Source organism: Microcaecilia unicolor, chromosome 6 (genome assembly GCF_901765095.1).
Source record: "Microcaecilia unicolor chromosome 6, aMicUni1.1, whole genome shotgun sequence".
Lineage (NCBI taxonomy): Eukaryota > Metazoa > Chordata > Amphibia > Gymnophiona > Siphonopidae > Microcaecilia > Microcaecilia unicolor.
The window spans coordinates 327,679,191-327,699,380 of record NC_044036.1 but is presented as its reverse complement, the minus strand read 5'-3'; the positions used below and the strand labels follow the sequence as shown (position 1 = coordinate 327,699,380).

Sequence of the window (20,190 nt, the reverse complement as noted above, 5' to 3'; positions counted from 1 at the left end):
TAACCACCAGCCCCGCCTCCCACCACCGGTTCTGGCACAGACCGTATAAGTCTGCCCAGCACCATAAATGATTAAGGAAATGGAAATAAGACCAAAAATACTATAATGCCTTTGTATTGCTCTATGGTTCGACCGCACCTTCTTTCAGTTCTGGTTGCTGTATCTCAAAAAAGATATAGCGGAAGTAGAAAAGGTTCAAAGAAGCACGACCAAAATGATAAAGGGAGTGGAACTCCTCTCATATGAGGAAAGGCTAAAGAGGTTAGGACTCTTCAGCTTGGAAAAGAGACAGATGAGGGGAGATATGATTGTGGTCTACAAAACCCTGAGTGGTGTAGAATGAGTAGAAGTAAATCAATATATTTTTTTTTACTTTTTCCAAAAGTACAAAGAGTAGGGGACACTTGAGGAAGTTACATAGAAATACGTTTAAAACAAAAATAGGAGGAAATATCTTTTCACTCAACGAATAGTTAAGCGCTGGAACTCTTTGCCGGAGGATGTGGTACCAGCGGTTAGCGTATATGGATTTTTAAAAAAAGGTTTGGACAAGTTCCTGGAGGAAAAGTCCATAGTCTGCTGTTGAGACAGACATGGGGAAGCCACTGCTGTCCCTGGGATTGGTAGCATGGAACGTTGCTACTAATTGTGTTTCTGCCAGGTACAAATGACCTGGCTTGGTCACTGTTGGAAACAGGATACTGGGCTAGATGGACCATTGGTCTGACCCAGTATGGCTATTTTTATGTTCTTATGAATGAATCCCTTCTGAGGGAAGGCTAGAGAAAATATTTTTTTCACTGAACACATAAGTTAAGCTCTGGAACTCAAAAGCTGATGTAGAAAGCTTGTGTTAGAGCTGTGCACTGATTACTTAGTGCATGGCTTCTAGTGCAAGCTGAATGCACAAATTTTGCTCCTCAAAACAGTAAACTAATGGCATTCAAATTAGCGTAATGGCATTCAAATTAGCGCCTTGTTAAAAAGTGTGCACTGTCAGAAAAAAGAACAGCACACACCTTGGTGGTCATAGGCAACCACCTATGCAACAAAGCAAAAAGGTCTCCGTCAGTGATTGGTTCACACACTGACAGGGAGGGAGACATAAAAAAAATTGCTTTCCTCCTGGTCGCCTCCACCCCACCCCCATGTACCTTGAACAAGATGCGGGAGCAATGCCCACTTGTTCCTGCCTTAATGCTACCATTTTCCAAAATGATGATGTATCCGGGGACACACTGTGTGGAGTCAATCTTCAAAGTAAGGGGATTTTTCCTTATTTGGTTGTCCCTGCCCAGATTACCAAATAAGGAGGAGTAGCCTAAAGGTTAGAGCAGTAGCCTTGAAAACCAAGGAAGCTAGGGTCAAGGCGGGCTTAACTGATGGACCAGGTGAGGCTCTGGCCCAGGACACCAAAGATAAAGGGCACCAAACGCCTGAGCTTGTCATGTCACTGGCCCGGAGCTTACCTGGCAGTGTTGTGTGTGTGTGTGTGTAGGGAAAAAAGAAGAGCCAGCAATTCTCTTTCTCTTTTTGTCTCGGACCACCTTCCCCTGTCTACTTTTAAAGGCAGATTTTCCCTCCCAAAAACAGACAGCATTTCATCTAACGCTACCCACATCAGCCCCGGTGTCTTTTTTTTGCTGCGCCCTGCCTCTCCTTTGACATAACTTCCTGTTTTCACAGGGGCATGGCAGAGAGAAGACGCAGGGGTTGATGCAGGTAGCGTTAGGTGAAACGCTGTTAGTATTCAGGAGGAGGAAACTGCCTTTAAAGGTAGGCCCGGGGAGGGGGGGAGGGGAGGATGGCCTGAGGGAGGGACGCACCACAGCAAAAGTTGGCTCAGAGGTCTGGCTAATCCCACTACAGCTCCATGTGATCTTGGGCAAGTCATTTAACCCTCCATTGCCTCAGGTATAAATTTACCCCCCTGTTTACAAAGCCGTGCAGCAATGCCGACACAGCCCATTCAAAGTATATGGGCTGTGTCAGCATTACCGCACTGGCAGCCGCTAGCATGGCTTTGTAAACAGGGGGGGGGGGGGTTAGATTGGGAACCCTCTAGGGACAGGGAAATACCTACTGTGCCTTGAATGTAACTCACCTTGAGCTATAATTGAAAAAGGTGTGATCCAAATATAATATAAAAAGGGGATCTTTTAAAAGCAAACATTAATGCTTGTCTTTTTTTGTAACTTATTTTCTCAGGCTATTACCCCCGGATTCTATATAGCGTGACCAAAATTGTGCATGCAAATCCAGTCGTATTCTGGATTTGTGCACACAATTAAATTACTTAACAAGCCAATCAGTGCCAATAATTGCTACGTAACAAGCAATTATTGACACTAATTGGCATTATAATTTACTTGCACAACTTACTAGGCGTATTCTGTAAAGTGGTGTGCGTATATTCTAATGCATGCTGCCAAAAAGGGGGCATGGAATGAGCAGGCCATGGGTGTTCTGAAAAACTACGCACAGGGATATGGAGTACACCTGCTCTGTACATAACTTAGGCGCTGGTATATACACCAGGTTTTACTTGGTGTAAATGGACATGCCTAGAGTTAGGGGCAAGCATGGCTGCTAGGCGTATAAATCTAGGCACGGTTTACAGAATATACCTAGGCAGGAATATTTTTGGCGCTGATTTTTCAGGCACCATATATAGAATCTAGTCCTTAAAGTGTATACAGATCTTGCAGTTTTGTCTGAAATTGTGGCCCAAATTTTAATTGATAGTCTCAGCAAATTTGGAGACCTAATATGATGGATGTTGGAGTTAGCAGATTGAGGTCTAGAATTGTTTTATGGAAGGGAAAACTTTAAATAACAGATTCTTTTAAGAGAATGGTAAGCAAGTGGTATTTATTTTATGTTCGTGATTTTATTGTGTATGTAGATTGTAAGGGGTACGTCTTGATTTGCATTTACTTTTATGATATCTATATGTTCTGTGTTGACATTGTACCTTTGTCTGCAGTTAAATAAAACATTATTAATAGTAAAATAATGTTCCTTGGCATTTGCTCCAGACCATTCCCCATGAGTGGGTATATGCCCTTCTACCAGCAGATGGGGAGACTGAGAGATCATTATATATTGTCTTGTGCAGACCTAAGCTCCCTCAGTATTTCTCAGTCTCTTCTCAGACGGTAGGTAGGTGCCTATGCTGATTGGGTTCCCTAATAGTCCCAAGAAGAAAGCTTCCCTTTTTCGGTCTAGATGGCTAACTGTTTTTCTTGCTGGGAACAACAGAGTTAGAAGCTGATCCTACAGAACTAGTTTGAAAAATAACAAAAAAAACAAAAGGGTAACTTTGATAAAGGCATTGACGGTGCATTTTTGAGGCCTGTCTCAGCTCGTTTTGGCTCTGAGGACAGCTTCTGCATGGTGGTTTTTTGGCTACATGTCAATGTCTAGTTTTGAATGGTTGAGCCTAAGGGGTGCACACTCCGTGTTGCAGGTCCCTCCCCCCCTTTATTCCCCCTCCCTGACCGGTAAGGTTGTGGTATGCTTCCAGCGCCCCTTTCCTTCTTGCTAGAGAGAAATTCCTTCAGGCTCCATTCCCGCCCCGGGATGCATCCACTATTTGGGTGCAAAGAAAAGTTAAAACAAAAAAAGATGACACCAAAAAGAACAGGCGGTAATTGAATTCTGATTGATCCTGTCAGGCTCGGATTCCTGCTTGAGGTTCCATTCAGGGCAGTGTTCAGGGCACAGTTGAGGGGAGTATTGGTTTTCCCATGCTCTACAGCATGGCCACTACTGCTGGTAAAGCATGCTGCTGCGTGGCCTATCGGGCACACCATGTGTTGTCTTTCACCTCCAGTTTGTGTCGTTTTTGCAACGAGGACTTAGGAGGCTGTGGACGGGGCAGGTCTGTCGGGGGTGACTTGCCTATCAGTGGAGAGGCCAGTGGAGGAGACCGAGGCCACTCAGGGGGCCTCTGATTTCTTGCCTAGCCCCAGGAGGAATGAGATGTTGGAAGCTCTGATCTCAGGGCAGTGTTGTGGGGGGAGGGGCTCCTTCCCCCTTCTTTGTCGCCCAGATGTCCCCAACTCTCTGTCTTCACCCCAGATTTTGTTCTGATGCTGCATCAGGCATACTGCTTGAAGCGCAGCCACCTGGGATCATTGGTTCCGGATTCAGGGGAGCTCTAGGGCCTAGGCTTCCAAGGGTGTCAGTGATAGGGGTCCCAGAGCAAGCTGAGGTCACTGCTCCTCTGCTTATGTAGGAGGATGAGTGGGCCTTGGGGGTTCTGGAGACACTCAAATTTGCCACTCACTGGGGGAAGACCTTTCCATGGTCAGACTCTTTTTGCAGGCAGGAATTGCCCTGGCTGACCTCTCAAGTCCTCCAACGTTTGGAACTCGAGGAGGACCAACCTGTAGTCCCTCGGAAGGGGGACCCTCTCTTGAAAGGTACCTGCAAGCCCCTGTGGGTCTTTCCACTTAGTGAGGACCTGGAGAAGTTGGTGAAGGACTTGAGAGGAGTCCAAGGTGTATCGATTTACTGGAGAACAAATCGCATTCCTTGTGCCAGGGGTCCTTCAGGAGCCGGGGCTGTGACGCTTGCCGTTCTCAACAAGGTCACCTTTACAGGGTCCTCTTGTGTTCAGTTTTCCATCCTTTTCGGGGAGGTCGTCGAGGGGACTGGGATGGAGCTCAAGGACCAGCCAACCCCACTCGTTCTGCACAATGAGGATATAGTGGCCCAGACTCTGGACCTTCCCATAGGGGAGCATTCGCAGCTCTTCTGCTGGAGATGGGCCCATATCGCGTCCGACTGTTGGGTCCTGGGCGTTCTTCAGTTTGGTTACCTTCTAGAGTTTTGCCATCAGCTGTCCGATCTGTTGTTCTGTCGCCGTGCAGGGCAACTCAAAAAGTGGCCTGTGTGAGGCAGACCTTGGATAGGTTATTGCGGTTGCAAGCAATTGTTCCAGTCCCTCTGGCCAAGAGAGGTTCTGGCAGGTACTCCATCTAGTTTGTCGTGCCCAAGAAGGAGAGTTCCTTCCATCCCATTTTGAACCTCAAAGGGATCAAAAGTGTGCTTCGGGTTTCTCCCTTTTGTATGGAGATCCTCAGGACTGTCGTCATGTTTGTTCAGCTGTGGATCTCTCCAAGGCCTATCTGCACATTCCCATCCATCAGGATCATCTCAAAGTTTTGTGGTTCGCTATCCTGAGAGAGCATTTTCAGCTCCAAGCCCTTCTGTTCGGGTTGGCTATGGCGCCCTGGACCTTTTCCAAGATCATGGTCATGGTGGCAGCCCATCTCCTCAAGGAGGGGTTCACCCATGTCTGGACAACTAGCTGGTCAGGGTGAAGTCCCTAATGAAAAGTCAGCAGGCCATGACCCAAGTGGTTGAGCTCTTGCAGCATCTTGGTTGGGTGGTCAATGCCATCAGGAGCAGACTGGTATGACAGCAAGGGGGTTTCCCTGCTTCAGTCTTCTATTCTGGATATTTTGCAGTTTTTGCAGGATGGATTGCAAAAGGGTTTATCTCTTTCCTCACTGAAAGTGCAGGTGGCAGCGCTTGCGGTTTTTCAGGGTCCGCTCATGGGCAGTCCATTTAGTTCCTTCTGGACGCGACTCGCTTCTTGTAGGGGGTCAGTCTGCCTCTCTGGTCCGTGGTCCCTCCTTGGGATTTGGTGTTGACTGCCCTGGTGCAGGTGCCCTTTGAGCCCCTTCAGTTGGCGACATTGAAGGATCTTTTGCTCAAAGTGACCTTTTTGGTGGCCATAACTTTGGTATGGTGAGTATCGGAGTTGCAAGCTCTCTCCAGTTGGGAACCTTTTTCTGCTCTTTCTTGAGGAGCGAGTAATCTTGCAGCTGGTTCCATCCTTCTTGCCTAAGGATGTGTCTCCGTTCTGTGTGAACCAGACCATTTCCCTGTTAGTGTTTTGCCGTCAGGGGATGCCCTGTCTCGTTTGGATGACCTTGGGGCTCTTCGTTGTTATTTGCACAGGATGGTGGATTTTCGCAAGAAGAATCATCTTTTTGTCACCTTTGCAGGACCTTGACAGGACAATGCAGTTTTGAAGGCTACTATTGCTTGGTTGATTAAAGAGGCCATTGCTTCAGTGTACCCGCTCGGCGGCAAGCCCATTCCTCCAGTGTTACAGGCGCATTCTACACAGGCTCGGTCACCTTCATGGGCGGAACAGTCTTTGATTCCGATTGCACACATTTACAGAGTGGCAACATGGTTGTCGCTGCATTCCTTTGTGAAACATTTCCAGCTGGACCTCCAAACCCAGAAGGAAGCAGCTTTTGGGGCAACAGTTCTGTCCAGGGGGTTGGTTGTGTCTCACCCTCATTGAGTACTGCTTTGGTACTTCTCACGTGGGGATTGGTCTGAAGCAGACCCCAAGGAAGGAGAAATTAGGTCCTACCTGCTAATTTTATTTCCGTTAGTCACTCCAGACCATTCCCAATCCATCCTATGACTGTGTTCTGTCGTTGACTCCCATAGCCATGGGTGCCTGAGCTTGAAAGGATCAAATACTATTGCAGATAGCAGTGTGGATCACTGGGGAAAAAAATACACAGAAGTCATTTCACAAGCGGATGATTCTTTGTACAGTAAAGTTATTTTTGGTTGTTCCTTCCTCCCCTGTGGTGTTGTACAGGGGTTGTTGTTCCTGTTTTTTTGCTTGGTTCCATTACCATCTTAGTTTTGTCAATAGAAAATACTGAGGGAGCTAAGTCTGAACAGGACTATATGTAATGATCTTTCAGTTAGTTCTCAGTCTCCCCATCTGCTGGTAGAAGAACATGTACCCACTTGTGGGGAATGGTCTGAAGCAACTAAAGGAAAGAAAATTTGCAGCTAAGACCTAATTTCTCCATAATATGATACCTGATTTCCAGATCCTTGCAACAGGGAGCTGACAGTGATGATGGAAGTCCAACAACAGCTGAAACTCTGTCCTTGGAAGATTTCAGGTAAAAAAAAAAATTATATAGTTGTCAGCCTCATGAAAGAGAAAAAGTTTAGTATTACAGAAACATAGAAAATGACATCAGATAAAGAACATATGGCCTATCCAATATGCCCATCGATACCACTACTGAACTCTACTGTCCCTTCGAGATCCTCTATGCTTGTCCCATGCTTTCTTGAATTCAACTGCAATCCATTTCAGTTATCTCTGCCTGGAGGCTGTTCTATGCATCTGTCATCCTCTCCATAAAGAAATATTTCCTTAGATTAGTCCGGAGCCTATCCCTTCATCCTATGGCCCCCCCCCACCCCCACCCCCATTCCAGAGCTTATTTTTGTTTATATTTTTTGGAGGTACTGTCTCCAGAATTGTACACACTACTCTAACTGGGTCTCACCAGAATCTTACACAGAGGCACTTTTGCTTCTTTTCCCTGATGCCCCTATGAGCCCAAGCAGTCATCTGGCTTTTGCTATTGGTCTTTCTACCTGTTTGGATAAGCAGCATAAAATGTATTGAACTTTTTTGGGATCTTGCCAGGTATTTGTGACCTGGATTGGCCGCTTTTGGAAACAGGATGCTGGGCTTGATGGACGTTTGGCAATACTTATGTACTTAATGCATAATGGAAGGAGTAGGGGGCCCGTCATATATAGTGAGGCATATTTTCAAAGCACTTATCCTTCCAAAGTTCCATAGAAACCTATGGAACTTTGGAAGGCTAAGTGCTTTGAAAATATGCCTCCATGTCACTCACCCTCTAAATCTGTTGTTTTTGTAGTATTTTATATGTCAAGTGCAAAACTATGAACAACTGTGGGTTTATGCTAGTTGTGCAATTAAAATTTAAATGTAAAAATGAGGTAGTCCAAGGCCCTTTAAGTTCCCTGCTGGAGACAATGGGGCCCTTTTACTAAGCTGCGTAGGCGCATACGCACGTCCTACGTTCATCAATTTTGAACTACCATATGGCCTGGGCGGTAATTTCATTTTTTTATACGCATCCACTAAGCATGCCAGAAATTTTTCAGCATCCAGTGCTAACCGAGCGGTAATTGGCATTGTATGTTAACGCATGAGACCTTCATCCTAGGGCCTGAGACCTTACCGCTAGGTCAGTGGGTGGCGATAAGGTCTCAGGCCCAAAATGGACACGTGCCAATTATTATTTTGCCGCATGTCCATTTTCAGCCCCAAAAAAGGCCTTTTTTTGCAGGTGGGCTGAAAAATGGACCTGCGCGCGTCCAATACAAACGTCTATACCAGCGCAGGCCATTTTTTGGCACACCTTAATAAAAGGACCCCTATCTAGGGAGGATGCCATCTGTAACAAAGTATTCACCAGGCTGCTGAAAGATGGTGTATAAAAGATGGCAAGAAAGAAATCTTGATGCAGAATTTTATTCAAAACAGCTCCACTAATATTAAAAATCTGATTTTAATATCTGGTAGCTTTGTAACACAGATCACTTTGGTCTTCTTTGAGGCGTTTGTCATTTTCATGTGAGCTGGATGTATTGCTACAGGTTAATTTATTGGTTTTATACATATATTTGCTTATTTTTCTACTTGTGTTAAAGCCTCTCCTTGGTAGACACTAACTTACCAGCTGAAGGTGAGCCTGGACTACGCAGCTTTATTGCTAAACGCCTTAGTAAAGGAGCACTTTTTGAAGGGATGGGGAATTTTGCATCTGTGGAGCTAAGGTGAGAGTCTTGTCTTCTATCACTTGCAATGTTTATCATATGAAACTTGCCGGAAAAAAAACATGTTGGCATATAACTTTTGTAACACTGCAACTAAAAACAGTGAACACCCTTGTTATGTCATTACTATTAAATCAAGCTCTCTGGTGGATGGTGGGAAAGGAAGAAATGGAGATGTTGGGAGGTTTATGTGTTGTTACATCTGTCATTCAATAAAATGTCAGGGGTAAGGGGGTGAAGTTCAACTGTGAAATTGGACGATGAGGTTCCTGTTGTTATCAGCATTCCACATGTGAATATGTGATAATTGCAAGTAAAATATGCAACAGTGAACTATCACTAAGGAATAGTGAATTTTTAACAAGGAAGTTAGAGAGGGGGGAGAGGGAGGAGGAAGGGGTGCACGGGGGAGATATTGGAATTCTGGAAGGATAGCACAAATGAGTTGTTCTTGTTTAGTTCTTACTGTTGTAGAGAAAGAAGGGCTAGGGGAGGGAGCACAAGGTAAGATGGCGACTGTTAGCAAGTGGTCTGTATTGTACAAGTTTTGATGTTTGAATTTCTGTATTATTCATATTATTGGACATGTTTAATTGGAACTGTCATCAATAAAAAAATATTGAACTCTAAATCAAGCTCTCTTTATTAGTGACTAAAATGATAAAATATAAGCTTAATTTGAGAAGATCGCAAAACAAGCAATCACCCTTTATTTCCACCACATTCAAACTGCATGATATTGCCACCAGTTCAATCCCAGATAAAGTATCAATAACCAAAGATCTCTTTCTAACATACCTCCAATGTATTGGGCTTTATTTATTTGTTACATTTGTACCCCACATTTTCCCACCTATTTGCAGGCTCAGTGTGGCTTACATAATACCGTAAAGGCGTTCGCGTCAGTTGATAACAAATACAAGGTTGTATTGTGGTCAAATGAGGTAGGAAGTGTGTCAGGCACCGTGAAGGTCGAAGGGAATGAGGATTGTATATTAGCCAATACAATCACTGGTTGTGCTGTGTTGCTGGATGTGGGGATTTACGTTTGATCAGTGGGGTAAGCCTTTTTGAAGAGGTTGTTTTTTAGTGATTTTCTGAAGTTTAGATGGTCATGGATTACTCTTACAGCTTTTGGGAGTCCATTCCATAGTTGTGCGCTTACGTAGGAGAAGCTGGATGCATAAGTTGTTTTGTATTTAAGTCCTTTGCAATTTGGGTATGTAAATTTAGGTATGATCGTGATGATCTGATTCTGTTTCTGGTTGGTATATCTATGAGGTCTGTCATGTATCCTGGGACTACGCCGTAGATAATGTTGTGGACAAAGGTACAGAATTTGACGATGATTCGTTCTTTGATTGGGAGCCAGTGCAGCTTTTCTCGGAGGGGTTTAGCACTTTCGAAGCGTGATATACCAAATATCAGCCTGGCAGCTGTGTTTTGGGCGGTCTGGAGTTTTTTTTGCGAGTTGTTCTTTACATCCCGCATAGATTGCGTTGCAGTAATCTGCATGGCTTAGGACCATGATTGTATTAGGTTTTGAAAGATTTCCCTCAGGAAGAAAGGTTTTTTTCGTTTAAGTTTCCACATTGAATAGAACATTTTCTTTATTACGGAGTTTACTTGGCTCTCAAGGATAAGGTTGCGGTCAGATGTGACGCCGAGTATTTTTAGGCTGTCTGAGGTAGATATCGTAGATACTGCATGCTTTCGAACCTCAGGTTAACTAATATTGTTCAGACAGTGTTTGTAAACTACATCAAACCACACTAACAAAGCAGGAAAACTAGGTAGATCAAGCAGCTGTTCATTCTTTCCATTTGACACGAGTCCCATATTTGGATAAAATTTGCCAAGCAATTCCGGCGAAGCACAATGAGGTGAGACATCCTGCAGAGAGAGTCCACTTTGGCCAACACTTGGCAAGCATGACAGCAAGAAGGGCTGCTTCATTGACGTGGCCAATAACAACCAAGCTGCCGTATCTTCCAAGGCTAGAGACCTATATCTTTTAATTTTTCCGTCCTTTTCTAGAGTGAGGTGTAAGAAAATCCTAGAAGATTCTTTCCACTATCAGGCAGTGCATTTCTGGCTTTCTTTGCCTCCCCTTCTTACTATTCTTTCCATAAAAACCTGGAAACTTATTTATTTAAAAACATTTTTCTTTAATCGCTTGTTGGAATTGTGTCGCGTGCCCGCCCATGCGGGACGCGCTCTCGAGGTCCTTTGCATACCTTCAGGCTTCTTCCCCGGGAGCGCGGGGTTTGTGAGTCCTTTAAGGCAAATCACCCTCCAGGTAGAGAGGAAACAAAACTGGACCGGAACTCCGGACTGGATTTCTACACTGGAACACTCGGAACTGGAACGCACCGGACGGGTGCGCACTGGAGTGGGGCCCGCTGGACTGGACACACAGGAGTGGCCCCACAGGACAGGAACATACAGGAGTGAAAACCCGCTGGACTGGAACACACTGGAACGGAACTGGAACACCCTGGACCTAAGCTTCACCTACACTTGACTGCCTCCCCCTCGGGTTGAGCCCTCAGGTTCTGGCAGCCGGTAGGACTTACAGGAACAACAGGAAGGAAGGTCCAGGGGTGCCCCTGGCACCTAGGCGAAGGCAAGGCAGAGAAAGTCCGTGTTCCGGCAGCAGGCAGATTCCAAGCAATGGTCAGGACAAGGAACAAGACTACGGCTGGAGCCTCAGTATCAAGGAGAACTGGCAACAGGTAGAACAAGGGCAGAAGCTCCAGAAGCAAAAGAAACACACACGGAAACCCAGCAGGCTAAACACAAGAAGACATAGTCAACTGTACAAGCTAGTAGGAAAGCTATACCCAGGCAACCAGACATACACAGGAACATACACAGAGCAAAAACTCAGGAGACTTAGAAAAGCTATACACCAGCTAACAATAAAGCTGTGCCCAAGCTAACAAGTCAAACACTGGAAACAGACACAGAGCAAACTCAGAAGACTTCGTAAAGCTACACACCAGCTAACAACAAAGCTGTGCCCAAGCTAACAAGTCATGCCCTGGAAACATACACAGAACAAACTCAGGAGACTTAGTAAAGCTATACACCAGCTAACAACAAAGCTGTGCCCAAGCTAACAAGTCATACACTGGAGACATACACAGAGCAAACTCAGAAGACTTAGTAAAGCTATACACCAGCTAACAACAAAGCTGTGCCCAAGCTAACAAGTCATACACAGGAAACAAACACAGAGAACTAGCAGAGCTAGACACAGAAGGGTAGGAAACCCAAAGAGCAATAAACACAGAAGGGCAGAAACCCTGCAGAGCTATAAACACAGAAGGGCTGGAAACCCACAAGCGATAAACACAGAAGGGCGGAAAACCCACAGAAGGGTAGGAGACCCACAGAGCAAATAACACAGAAGGGCTGGAAGCCCACAGAACAATAGACAAGGAAAGCAAACGGTGCTAACAGCACACTAACCTCGGGACCTAAGGCACTGCAGAGGAAATGGCAATGCAAAGGCCAGGACTGTAGTCTTCAGGTGACTAATAAAGCCCATCAACACCAGCGCCACCGGTGCAGCAATCACCTTGCAACCAAACAGAGGCTTGACACTCAGAGCAGGCATCCCATAGAAAGTAACAGCGGGAGCCATCTTGGATACTGGCAGAGACGAAGAGGCGGCAGCCATCTTGGAAGAGGCATAGCCCACACAGGTGAGGTTCAGTAGGGCAATCAGCACACATAGCCAGAGAGAAACTAAGACAGAGACAGAGACAGAGACAAGCAGAAGCCAGCACAGCCACTGACTCCCTGAAACAGGGTAAGTATGAGGGTAGTCACGGCCATAGTCGTGACAGTACCTCCCCCTCAAGACCCCCCTCCCGGTCCCCACAGGGGATTCAGGTGTCCAAGGGTAAGTGTGGTGAAACCTCCTGATGGGCTTCAACACACCAACATGAATCACTGGACTGGCAGTAGCAAGCACAACTGGAACTTGAAAAGAGGAGTGGCCCTTGAAACCAGGAAGTCTTTTTGGGCAACCACTATGCCGGCTTAGAGTCTGAGATGCAGCATCTTGGCTGGAACTGGAACTCGGAGCAGGCTCAGCATCTTGGCTGGAACTGGAACTTGGAGCAGGTGTAGCATCTTGGCTGGAACTGGAACTCGGAGCAGGCTCAGCATCTTGGCTGGAACTGGAACTCGGAGCAGGCTCAGCATCTTGGCTGGAACTGGAACTTGGAGCAGGTGCAGCATCTTGGCTGGAACTGGAACTCGGAGCAGGCTCAGCATCTTGGCTGGAACTGGAACTCGGAGCAGGCTCAGCATCTTGGCTGGAACTGGAACTCGGAGCAGGCTCAGCATCTTGGCTGGAACTGGAACTCGGAGCAGGCTCAGCATCTTGGCTGGAACTGGAACCCGGAGCAGGTGCAGCATCTTGGCTGGAACTGGAACTCGGAACAGGCCCAGCATCTTGGCTGGAACTGGAACTCGGAGCAGGCTCAGCATCTTGGCTGGAACTGGAACCTGGAGCAGGTGCAGCATCTTGGCTGGAACTGGAACTCGGAGCAGGCTCAGCATCTTGGCTGGAACTGGAACTCGGAGGAGATTCAGCTGCAAGGCTGGGCGCCCCCCTCTGGCCGGACTGGGACGTCTCTCTAACATTAGCTTCAGGCAGCGTCTGCCGAGCAGGGTTCAAGAGGAGGCGGCCCTGGGATCCCCAGAGCATGCTAGCAGGCTGAAATGCAGAAAATGGGTTTCTCCGGGCCCCAAGCCGTTGAACACATCTTCTCTCAGCTATTGCTTCGGACTGAACAGGAGCTGAACCGGGACTGGGACCCGGACTACAATCAGAGTTTTGACTGGAGCGGGAACTCTGGACAGGAGCTGAACCGGGACCGGGACCCGGACTGGTATCAGAGGCTTGACTGGCACAGGAACTCGAGGTGCCCTCTGCCTCCTGGCAGGGATGGAACTTTAACTGAGGCTTGGCAGAAAACACCTTTTGGACAGGGATCGGAGGCTCGATCTGAAGCGCCACTCGAACTGGCCTTCGGAGCGTGATTGGAGGTGCCCTCTGGACTGGAAGCGGAGGTGCCACCTGAACCACCCTGTGGACTGGCACCGGAGGCTTGATTAGAAGCCCCCCTCGCACTGGACTCAGTGGCTGGACTGGACGGGTCACTTGGACAAGAACTGGAGACTTGACCCGGAGTGCCACTTGCATAGGCCTTGGAGACTCCATCGAAGGCTTCCCTCGGACTGGACTCGGAGACTTCAAAGGGCGTGCCACTTGAACGAGGACGGGAGGCTCGACCTGGAGCGCCACTTGCATAGGAATCTGAGGCTCCGTCAGAAGCATCCCTCGGACTGGACTCAGGGGTTTCAAAGGGCTTGCCACTTGAAGGAGGACAGGAGGCTCGGTCAGCTGTGCCACTCGAACAGGAATCGGAGGTTCAATTTGCAGCGTCCCTCGGACTGGACTCAGAGGCTTGACTGGGAGCGCTACCTGAACTGGAATCGGAGGCTCAGTATGAAGCACCCCCTGGACTGGATTCAGGGACCTAGGTGTCGGCCCTTCTTGGACTGGAATCAGAGGCTTGGTACGCCGTCTCACTTGGCCGGACCTCATGGACCTGCATAGAACCGTCCCTCGGGCTGAACTCAGAAACTTAGCTGGCGGCTTCACTCGAACAGGGTTCGAAGGCTCTGCTTGAAACCCTCCTCGGACTGGACTCAGCGCTGGAGGACTGTAATCCTGAATAGGAACTAACCCGCTATGGTACCGCAGGCTGCTCTGCTGAGGAGGCCTGAGCGGAGGAATTCCCCGGCGTCTTCTTTCGGCCTCAGCTTCCGGAGTATCCCGCAGAGCTGGCTCCTCCAGAAGTCTGAGGCGGTAATCCCAGAGCGAGATAGCAGGATTCATGTCAGAAACTGGGCTATGGCGGACCAGACGCCACCAGAGACGCTTTCTTTCAGCTGCTGCTTCAGGAGTATCCTTCAGGGCAGGATCAGACAAAAGTATTTCCCGGTAATCATGGAGCGTCAAAACAGGGTTCAGAGAAAAAATTGGGTTGTAGAAATCCACACCATAATCAGGAACTGCACTGGTGCTGGACCCTGGATTGTCCATAGGAAACGAAGCTGTGGACAGGTAGCCAACCTGGACGGCTGATCTTGCCGGACTCATGGCTTTTGCATTCTGTCGCGTGCCCGCCCATGCGGGACGCGCTCTCGAGGTCCTTTGCATACCTTCAGGCTTCTTCCCCGGGAGCGCGGGGTTTGTGAGTCCTTTAAGGCAAATCACCCTCCAGGTAGAGAGGAAACAAAACTGGACCGGAACTCCGGACTGGATTTCTACACTGGAACACTCGGAACTGGAACGCACCGGACGGGTGCGCACTGGAGTGGGGCCCGCTGGACTGGACACACAGGAGTGGCCCCACAGGACAGGAACATACAGGAGTGAAAACCCGCTGGACTGGAACACACTGGAACGGAACTGGAACACCCTGGACCTAAGCTTCACCTACACTTGACTGCCTCCCCCTCGGGTTGAGCCCTCAGGTTCTGGCAGCCGGTAGGACTTACAGGAACAACAGGAAGGAAGGTCCAGGGGTGCCCCTGGCACCTAGGCGAAGGCAAGGCAGAGAAAGTCCGTGTTCCGGCAGCAGGCAGATTCCAAGCAATGGTCAGGACAAGGAACAAGACTACGGCTGGAGCCTCAGTATCAAGGAGAACTGGCAACAGGTAGAACAAGGGCAGAAGCTCCAGAAGCAAAAGAAACACACACGGAAACCCAGCAGGCTAAACACAAGAAGACATAGTCAACTGTACAAGCTAGTAGGAAAGCTATACCCAGGCAACCAGACATACACAGGAACATACACAGAGCAAAAACTCAGGAGACTTAGAAAAGCTATACACCAGCTAACAATAAAGCTGTGCCCAAGCTAACAAGTCAAACACTGGAAACAGACACAGAGCAAACTCAGAAGACTTCGTAAAGCTACACACCAGCTAACAACAAAGCTGTGCCCAAGCTAACAAGTCATGCCCTGGAAACATACACAGAACAAACTCAGGAGACTTAGTAAAGCTATACACCAGCTAACAACAAAGCTGTGCCCAAGCTAACAAGTCATACACTGGAGACATACACAGAGCAAACTCAGAAGACTTAGTAAAGCTATACACCAGCTAACAACAAAGCTGTGCCCAAGCTAACAAGTCATACACAGGAAACAAACACAGAGAACTAGCAGAGCTAGACACAGAAGGGTAGGAAACCCAAAGAGCAATAAACACAGAAGGGCAGAAACCCTGCAGAGCTATAAACACAGAAGGGCTGGAAACCCACAAGCGATAACACAGAAGGGCGGAAAACCCACAGAAGGGTAGGAGACCCACAGAGCAAATAACACAGAAGGGCTGGAAGCCCACAGAACAATAGACAAGGAAAGCAAACGGTGCTAACAGCACACTAACCTCGGGACCTAAGGCACTGCAGAGGAAATGGCAATGCAAAGGCCAGGACTGTAGTCTTCAGGTGACTAATAAAGCCCATCAACACCAGCGCCACCGGTGCAGCAATCACCTTGCAACCAAACAGAGGCTTGACACTCAGAGCAGGCATCCCATAGAAAGTAACAGCGGGAGCCATCTTGGATACTGGCAGAGACGAAGAGGCGGCAGCCATCTTGGAAGAGGCATAGCCCACACAGGTGAGGTTCAGTAGGGCAATCAGCACACATAGCCAGAGAGAAACTAAGACAGAGACAGAGACAGAGACAAGCAGAAGCCAGCACAGCCACTGACTCCCTGAAACAGGGTAAGTATGAGGGTAGTCACGGCCATAGTCGTGACAATTGCCTTTTTTTTTTCTTTTTCTCTTTTTATTTCCAGTTTTTTATTATCCGCTTTCAACCACTGTTCTGTGGTAGTTAGTGGAATACAAGAACCATATTACATTACAGGTTTTTTAAAAAAATTGGATTTATTTTCAGTTCAGCTCCTGTATAGGAGGTTGATGAAAAGAAGCACAAGCAATCTGTCTTTTCATTACTTCTAGTTTAGGAAATCAGGTACCTCAGACTAACACATTCAAAGAATATTGTACTGTTGTTTAGGTCACCATCAATGTTAATGCAATAACTGAGGTGTTCAAGTGCAAAAGCTGTAGGAAATCATGCGTTGTTGTTTTGTATTTTTTACCTGAAAAGTGCTTTTAATATTGTCGCAGAACTGTGTTCTATAAAATGTGATATTCCCATTTTTAAGCAGGATGGGGGCTGGACTGACAGAACTATATTGATCTGTGTATAACATTTGCCTGTTCAAAAGATCTCTCCTGTCCTGATTTCATTCCATTATTATTGTTCTCAGGCATAGTCCTAGGGTTATTAAAGGGCCCTTTTGCAAAGCAGCAGTTACTGCTTGCTAAAAGGGAAGTACCGCCGGGCTACCGCAGCAGCCCAGTGGTAGTTCCCACCCCCCAGGATGCACCATTTCCAGCACTACAAAAATAGTTTTGTAGCGCTAGTGTGGATCAGGCAGTGCATGCACTGCCCGGTTACCGCCGGTGTAGCGTGGGAGCCCTTACTTGCTGCATGTCCATTTCTTTTTTTTCTTTAACCTGCCTTCCGCTGCGGTAAAGGGGGTCTCGCGCTGACACCAGCACAGGTCCCCTTTTGCCGCAGCTTAGTAAAAGGGGCCCTAAATGATGAGACAAACAATGGATTGTGTAAATAAAATCACCGGTTTTAGAGTAACACATCTGCCTGTCTCTTTCATCTTATACATTAATATCTTTTACATGTAGTTTGCCAGAATATGCACTTGGTTGTTACTACTGCCTTTTCCAGCAAGAAAAACTTTACCTCAAAACTGCACCAGATTCAAACAGCCACCTTCCAGAGTACGTGATCTGTTTCTTAGGAGGGTCTGAGAAAGGACTTGAACTATATCCTTTTGCAAAGTATTGGAAAAAAAAAACTCGTGTAAATGCTTTATCTACCGTTACTGGCAGTGGTGCAAGTAGTAGTGTTCACATTTTAATTCTTCTTCCTCCTGTTCAGTCTGACTGCTTTTTATTTATTTATTTATTGCGTTTGTATCCCACATTTTCCCACCTATTTGCAGGCTCAATGTGGCTTACAGAGTTTTGTTATGACATTATCATTACATGATATCAGATACAGTTAGTAATGTACAAAGAATAAGTAAGGGAAGAGAGAGGAAGGTGTTATGCATGATGGTTTAGAAGGTGGACTTTAATAACTGGGTTGTCTTTGCTCAGTGTTCCAAAATTGTTTCAGAAATCTAGGGTACAAATAAAAATTTGAGCAAAAACAAGTTAAACAATGAAATTTCCATAGTCTGTTTGAATGAATTGAATTGAAATGGAGAAATTAGATCTTACCTGCTAATTTGCTTTCCTTTAGTCCCTCCGGACCGGTCCAGGAACTGACTGGTGGGTTGTGCACTCCTTCCAGCAGGTGGAGACTGAGAACTCTGACGCTAGCTAGAGCCCTGGCCAACTAGCCCTAGATTCAGTATCAAAGTAACAAAGCAGGAGAAGAAAAAGAGAGAAACACCCTCTGTGCCACCTGGTATCTGAGCAGCCACCCCATGTAAATTATAATTCAACAAAGGCAAGACAGCGACACTACCGTGCCGGTCAGCCCAACAATAAATAGGACAAAGCACTGCCCTTTCTTGCAGAGGTACTTAGTTTACATGAGTAGGAATTAACTCAATAGTTTAAGAATTAGTTTATTTCTTGTTGAAGAATTTTATAGGATCACAAACCACAGAACAGCTCTGAACAGAAAACCAAACCATATTCAAACAACCAGAACACACTCTTTCATACTATGTACACAAACCTGGGAGGGATCTGAACCAGTCCGGAGGGACTAAAGGAAAGTAAATTAGCAGGTAAGATCTAATTTCTCCTTTCTTAGCGTCCCTCCAGACCGGTCCAGGAACTGACTGGTGGGAAGTAGCAAAGCAGGAAACCTAAGGGAGGGACCCCAGAACCCTTGCCCCGAAAACCGCTTCCTGACGGCACTGCACGTCCAATCTGTAATTCTTTGAGAAGGAATGCAAAGAAGACCACGTTGCTGCTTTACAAATGTCCAAAGGAGGAACCAAAAAACGTTCTGCCCAAGAAGCCGCTTGCCCCTTAGTAGAATGAGCCTTGATCCCTTGAGGAACTTGTTTGCCTGAAGGAAGGTAAGCAGATTCTATTATTTCCTTCAACCACCTAGATAGGGTCTGGCAGCTTCTAAGCCAACTCTTATGGGATCCCCCAATAAGGAGAAACAGACTGTCTGAACGCCTGAAATCTTCCAAAACTTTCAGATACTGCCTAAGAACCCTCCTGACATCAAGAGACTGCAGCCTGCGCTGTTCTTCCGAACCTAAGGAAGAACCTAAAACTGGCAAAACCACAGACCGAAAGACATGAAAACGGGAGACCACCTTAGGAAGAAGAGAAGGAACCGGACGCAAGACCACACGTTCCTTAGAAAACTCCAAAAATGGCAACCTACAGGAAAGAGCCTGTAACTCTGACACACGTCTGGCCGAGGTAATGGCCACCAAAAACACCATCTTTAGCGTTAAATCCTTAAGAGAACAAGCAGCTAAAGGTTCAAATGGAGGCTTAGTAAGAACTGACAAGACCAGATTAAGGTCCCAAGCCAGAAAAATAATTCTCGAAGGAGGCCACAATAGACCTACCCCTTTCAAAAAACAAACATCTGGAAGGCTAGCTAAGGACTTGCCCTGAATGCAGCCCCTAAAACATAATAAAGCCGCGACTTGAACCTTAAGGGAAGCAAGAGCCAAGCCCTTATCAAATCCATGCTGTAGAAAATCCAACAACTCCGGCACTAAGGCTCGTAAAGGAGAGATGTGTCGATCAGCGCACCAGGCCTCAAAGATCCGCCAAACTCTAACATAATTCAGAGAAGTCGAACGACGACAAGAACGAAGCATAGTGAAAATGACTTTCGAAGAGTAACCCCTCTTCATCAATCTCGCCCTCTCAAGAGCCAGGCCATAAGACAAAATCGAGCCGGATATGGATGAAGAATCAGCTCCTGAACGAGCAGGCCGGGGTGATCCGGCAGCCGGAGAGGAGGAGCAGCTAGGAGATGCAAAAGATCTGCGTACCACAGTCTGCGAGGCCAATCCAGAGCTACCAGTATCACCCTTCCTGCGTGTGCCGGCTTGCTCCGGCTCGCAAGATCCGGTTGTTAAATTTTCTTCGGACTTGCGAGCCGGTTATTAAAATAGGCGAGCCGACCCGACACGGTAAGCATAGCAAGGGGGCGCCATGCTTACCGCCACTTATCTGCCCACCCTGGCGCCCTCTTCTTCCCCCAAGGATCATTTTTATTTTAAATTTACCTAACCTCCGTCCGTCCATCACTGGAAGCGCTCCTCCCTTGCTGAGTCCCGACGTCTCTAGCAGAAGCTTCCTGATTCATTCATTCTCAGTGTCCCGCCCTCGAGGGCGGGACACCGAGA

General features: G+C 47.0%; 1 protein-coding gene across 3 annotated transcripts in view; it reads left to right on the top strand.

The window, feature by feature from the left end:
* The window catches only part of LOC115472267 (protein Njmu-R1-like), a 39,116-nt gene that overhangs the window by 11,564 nt on the left and 7,362 nt on the right, over window positions 1-20,190 (top strand). The window contains exons 2-4 of one of the 3 annotated variants that reach the window (XM_030206480.1): window positions 6,879-6,953; window positions 8,533-8,658; window positions 17,474-17,614. In XM_030206480.1, coding sequence (XP_030062340.1) covers window positions 6,879-6,953; window positions 8,533-8,658; window positions 17,474-17,614 — 342 coding nt within the window. The remainder of the gene's footprint in view (window positions 1-6,878; window positions 6,954-8,532; window positions 8,659-17,473; window positions 17,615-20,190) is intronic. The other 2 variants (XM_030206481.1, XM_030206482.1) reach the window with 2 other exon arrangements.